This window comes from Sinocyclocheilus anshuiensis, unplaced genomic scaffold (assembly GCF_001515605.1).
Source record: "Sinocyclocheilus anshuiensis isolate Anshui unplaced genomic scaffold, SAMN03320099.WGS_v1.1 scaffold2621, whole genome shotgun sequence".
Taxonomy (NCBI): Eukaryota; Metazoa; Chordata; class Actinopteri; order Cypriniformes; family Cyprinidae; genus Sinocyclocheilus; species Sinocyclocheilus anshuiensis.
The window spans coordinates 139,722-145,833 of NW_015539472.1; the positions used below are offsets into that span (position 1 = coordinate 139,722).

General features: G+C 43.9%; 1 protein-coding gene across 1 annotated transcript; it reads left to right on the plus strand.

Annotated features, from left to right (window-relative positions):
• Positions 1–1,311: 1,311 nt before the first annotated feature.
• npas4l (neuronal PAS domain protein 4 like) lies at positions 1,312–5,339 on the plus strand (the record flags this gene model as incomplete). The annotated part of the gene is made up of 6 exons (XM_016479917.1): positions 1,312–1,425; positions 2,692–2,788; positions 2,868–3,102; positions 3,243–3,352; positions 3,925–4,060; positions 4,730–5,339. Coding segments are annotated over 6 exons (1,302 nt in total), but the record flags the coding sequence as incomplete, so codon positions are not given.
• Positions 5,340–6,112: the final 773 nt, after the last annotated feature.

Below are 6,112 nucleotides of genomic sequence, written 5' to 3' on the forward strand. Positions count from 1 at the left end.
TAAGAAACACAAAACCTGTGCTGACTGGGAAAAAACAAGCTGCCCAAAATATTGCTTTCAAGATTTGGTAATAATATTGCATAAAGAAAGATGTACAAGCAATTTTTAAAAGGAACACTGAATAATGTGAAGGATTTTAGTCATAAAACTTTAGTTATAAAAAGTTATAATGTATTACAGCCTTAGATCACACAAACATCACAAAGTGTCTTTGCTGAAGCTGATGAAAGCTGATGAAATGTAATTGTGTCTGACTTTAATGTGCTCAGACTCCGAGTGGAATAATAACTAGCCCTCACTGTTAATACTCTCTCTCTCTCTCTCTGTGTGTGTGTGTGTGTGTGTGTGTGTGTTGTGATGATGTCACTGCAGGAGGTATTTTTACACTCCAGCTCTATAAATATCGGGTCGCTCCTCGTGTCGTCACGGCGGGGGGTTTCTCCTGCAGCTCTCAGATTGAGCTCCTTGAGAGTATATAAGCCACGAGACACTCACACACACACTCACACACATATCAGAGGTGAGGCGAGCAGCTCAACCAGCGCTGCCTAACCTAAACTAACCTAACCCCTGTCATCTTTGCATGTTACTGGAGATGTTCAGCATAGAAGCCGCTTTCATCTGTGTAACCTGGACTCGTGTTTTCTCAGATCTGTGTGAGGATGAGCTGCGACGCGAGCGTCAGGCGGATTCTGCGCGCGTCGAAACGCGTCATGTCAGTAACCAGAGCCTTATGATGCCTTCATATTAATACATCCTAATGAAACTGCTGCTCTGCATGCTAGTTTAGTGTTTACTGTACTGACAGAGACACTGAGCTATAGGTGTGTGTGTGTGTGTGTGTGTGTGTGTGTGTGTGAAGAGCTCCATCCAGGACTCCCTTTATAAGAAGTTTCTCATACTTTGAGACTCTGTAAAAGTGTGTATCTCTCACAGGCTCAGTGTCATCCATCCTAACTTACACACAAACTATTAGAGATCATCTTTAATAATAAATGGTGAAATCTATGAGGCTATTAGAGCAGCCAGTGCTGGTCTGCATGTTTTATCGTCTGGGTTCTGGTAGCGTCTGACCGTCTCTCTGTCCTCATGCTTGGATGCAGGTCCACCAAAGGAGCGTCCAAAGCCCGGCGAGACCACATCAACGCAGAGATCCGGACCCTGCGGTCACTGCTGCCCATCTCCGCTGAGGACCAGGAGCGTCTGTCCTACCTGCACTCCATGTCTCTCGTCTGCAGCTTCGTCCGGAAGAGCACGCTCCTCTCAGGGTCTGCATGCGGTCTGGATCCGTGCGTTCACCAGGACCCAGCTTCTCTGTACCACAGCTTTCTGCGAGCGCTGCCTGGATTTATTGTGGCTTTGAGCAGAGACGGAAAGCTGGTCTACGTGTCTGAAAACGTGCAGGAGTATCTCGGCCTGTCCATGGTGAGAGAACGGTCTGTTCCCTTGTGTTTCACATGCACACACATTTATCCTTTCATTCAGGGATGGTTATGATCAATTTGACCCATGCTTGAAAAACCGGGTAAACTATTTCTTCTTGAATATTTTTCGTTAAGGGTCTTGCAAAGTTTTGACACACAGATGTGTTTAGGAAAGACTGTACATGTTTTGTTACGACGTTTGTGTTGGGGTCAAACTCACCCTCTTTGTTTCCACGCAGTTTCCCAAAAATCAGAGTCAAAAAACAGTAAACCTTTATTGTACCTCATCAGACACTAAAATATGAAATACATGAGAATTCAAGAATTTAAGTAAAAGTTTACTCAAAATTGAAGACTCTTCTGAATTTATTTAGTAGAGTTTCAACAAAAAAAACATTTTATATTTTAAGTCCCTGACAAACTACAATAAAGGTTTTCTGTTTTTACATGAATCTTTAGTGTTTTACATACATTCTCAGAAAAAATGTACAAAATATGACACCGGGACGGCAACTTTTCAAAAGATACTAAAATGCAGCGTAAACAGGGTAAAGATGTGACCTTGCAGCACAAAAGCGGTCATAAGCAGCACAGGTATATTTGTAGCAATAGCCAACAATACATTGTATGGGTCAAAATTATCCATTTTTCTTTAAATACATGAGAATTCAAGAATTTAAGTCAAAGTTTACTCAAAATTGAAGACTCTTCTGAATTTATTTAGTAGAGTTTCAACAAAAAAAACATTTTATATTTTAAGTCCCTGACAAACTACAATAAAGGTTTTCTGTTTTTACATGAATCTTTAGTGTTTTACATACATTCTCAGAAAAAATGTACAAAATATGACACCGGGACGGCAACTTTTCAAAAGATACTAAAATGCAGCGTAAACAGGGTAAAGATGTGACCTTGCAGCACAAAAGCGGTCATAAGCAGCACAGGTATATTTGTAGCAATAGCCAACAATACATTGTATGGGTCAAAATTATACATTTCTCTTTTATGCCAAAAATCATTAGGATATTAAGTAAAGATCATGTTCATACATAAGTGGAAAGCTTATTTATTCAGTTCACAATCAGTTCACTTATTTAGTCAATTCACAAAACTGACCCTTACGACTGGTTTTGTGCTCCAGGGTCACTAATGTGCTTTTGCAGCTCTTTCTGAGTATAGTGTTGATTTCTGTAGACTGTGTGGAAACCAGTGTGGGTCAAAGGTTGTGCACAGTTTTTGAGCACAAGTGTGTTGTGTTGCTCTGTAGGTGGATGTGCTTCAGGGAGACTCGTTCTATGATATGATGGACGGTCGTGACGCAGAAGCGGTGAGAGTGATTTTGAGAGAGCAGGACGTCTCAGCAGGTGAGCGAGACGTTCAAACGCTTGCTTCTGTGTTTTGTGTGATGTCCAGATCAGGTCTGACGTCGTGTCTGTCTCTCAGAGCGCAGCTTCGTGTGCCGCATGCACAGCTCCAGAGCGCTCCGGCTCCAGAACGCCGCCGGCTGCTCCATGCTGGTGAGGGGCCGATTCCAGGCCGGCCCGCCGGACGCCGCTCTGTTTGTGGCCCTCTGCTCACCCACAGTCGACAGAGTGAAGGACAGCGAGCCCCTGAGGGCCGCCGCCTGCTTCCAGACGCTCCACAGACTGGACATGAGGCTCCAGCACGCCCCCTGCAGGTGCTCACATCACAAAGCTGTGCTGATCTACCAGTAATGTGCATTTCTTTTAGAGAGTACTGGTTTGAGAGGAGGACAAGATGTGGGTGTTTTGTAATGAAAGATATGGTTGTTGATTGTGTTGAAATATGTTTCCACAGCATCTTGTTTCACCTGGGTTTCTCAGCAGAGGAGCTGATCGGTCGATCGTGGTATGAACTCCTGCATCCGGATGATCTGGCGCTCGCCGCCGGCTGCCATCGCACACTCAGTGAGTCCACTCAAACTATCTGTGCAGACGCAAACATGAGGCTTTTGCTCATCAAGGATGCAGTAAATCAATCAAAAGTGACAGTGAAGACATTTATAATGTTGCAAAAGATTTATATTTCAAATAAATGCTGTTCTTCTGAACTTTCTGTTCATCTGTGAATCCTGAAAAATAAAATGTATCAGTTTCCACAGAAATATTGTGCAGCACGACTGTTTTCAACATTGATAATAATCAGAAATGTTTCTCGAGCAGCAAATCAGCATATTAGCATGATTTCTGAAGATCATGTGACACTGAAGACTGGAGTAATGATGCTGAAAATACAGCTGCGCATCACGGAAATAAATAACAGTTTAAAAGATACTCACTTAGAAAACAGCTGTTTTAAATTGTAATAATATTTCACTGTTTTTACTGCATTCTTGATCAAATAAATGCAGCCTTGATAAGCAGAAGAGACTTTAAGAATGCTACTGACCGCAGACGTGTGAGCAGTAGTGCAGATGACTGTGAAGTGATGACTGTATGGGAACATGCAGCTTTACTGACCCACGCGTCTGGTTCGGCAGCTGGAGCTGACGGCGGTGCGAGCGCAGAGATGCTGGTCCGACTGCAGCGGCACGATCAGTCGTGGATCTGGCTGTACGTCCGTGCGACTCTGGACCGAGCCAGAGACGTGATCGTCTGCACAAACCACGCCGTCAGGTGAACATCTGATCTTTCTCCACAGCAGAGACTGATCTCTCACTCTAACAGCATGTGCAATGTGTGGCTGATAGTTTTGATTCGTTTGAATTTGATCAATTCTGATTCTGATTCTTATCGATTCCAATGTGGTTAAAATAAAGTCAAACATTTAGATATCAAACATATTTATTCTGTGTCTCTTTTTGCAAAACAGTTAGTTGCTGCTGAACACCATGAACAAAAATCAGCCGGCTGCATAAAAACTGGACTCGATTAAGAGCTGCTTGTGTGCAAAATAGAGCGGCATGATTCTGAATAAATGTAGTTTTGTTTTTTAATGAAGGTTGTAGTTCTCTCACAATTCTGAAGAGAAAACATTAGACAACTAAACAAAATCACATGTCATTTATGAATGAATGAATCAATGACTCACTCAAGATTTACTTGTTTCATTACTGGATGAATCAGTGTTTTTGAACGAATCTCTTGAATGAATGAATCAAAGACAAATACATTTTAACAGCCCCTTTTCACCAGCTAAACACAAAGATGCAACATTGATAGGTGGAATTGAAATTTTAATTTACAGCAATTATTTGATTCCTGACCTTAAGTATCTTATTCTGGAATTGGAATTGATTTTCGATTCCCAACTCTACTGATTTTCTCACGGTCTCTTGTCTGCAGCGAAGCGGAGGCCGTCTACCTCCGAGACAAACTGTACAGCGCTGCGCAGACGTCTCAGCCGGCTTGTGTCCCGAGAGACTGCGATCCGCTCCGGAGGAGCTCAGAGACCAGTGCTGACTCGCTGCTGCTCTTCTTCTGCACCCCGCCCTACAGCCCCACTTCCTCCCACTGCTCCTCTGACTTCCTGTCCGAGGGGTCCGGCGCGCTGTGTCCGCCTCAGCCGTCCTCTGACCCGATCTCTGACCCGTTCTCTTCTGCGCTCTGTCCGGCTGACGCTCACCTGGTCCCGGTGTACGGCGCCTGCGAGGCTCTGGAGGACTTCGGTGTGTTTGTGACGCCGGAGCCCTCGCCCCCTGCTGAGGGGCCCTTGCTGTACAGCGAGACGGAGCAGGCGGAGATCGGGACGCTGGCCCGGCAGATCCGCTCTCTGGCCAGCAACTTCGATGCCTACAGCAGGACAGGGCCCGATCCGGCCCCCGGGGCCCTCTGCTGGCCGGAGCCGCTGCTGGAGCCCGTCATCCACTGCATCCTCACAGACTGGGGCCGGGGCCCGATAGAGCCGTCCCCAGCGGAGCTGCATCCCTGTGTGTATGCCGCTCCCACGCTTTGACCACCAGCCCACGAACTCGAGGCCCTGACCCACGCTAGTAACCAGTCTCGCAGAATCCCCGGTGAAAACCTCTTCCTTCATGTACTGAAAGTGCTCTGTTCTCACGCACTAATGCTGTTCTTAATACACTAAAAATGATTCTTTAGTACTTCTTAAGATAAACTTAAGATCATCTAACTGTGCTATTTTGCGACACCATGAATATGAACTAAAATGCACTTTTAACACACTATCTCTGTATTTAAATTGTATTTAGTTAGCACTTGTAGTACACTTGAACCATCTTTCATACACTAGTACACTCAAGTGTACTACAAGTGCTGACTAAATACAGTTTTTAAATAAGTACAAAATTAGTGCACGAGAATAGAGCACTTTAAGTACATGATGGAAGTGCACTTTTTTCACCTAGGGCTAGTTAGTTACAGTAATAATATTACTTTTTGCAGTAACTAGTAGTGTAACTAATTACTTATAAGATTTCAATAATAATATTACAGTTACTATCCATAAAACAGCTCGTTACTTAGTTAATATTGATGCCTCAACCCCTACTGATTTAAAGTCCAACAATCCAATAATTCCTAGATTTATTTTCATAATTTCCACAACTTGCACTGGCACATGAAGTCCCCAGAGCAGCAGGCATAAGGAATATGAAAAAGCTTACATTCATCAGATGGAAATATTGGCATTATATTGATTTTGTCAGGAGAAAAGCTGCTCTGAACACTGATGTGGAAGCTGTGGCATTACTTTACTCTGGCGTTACG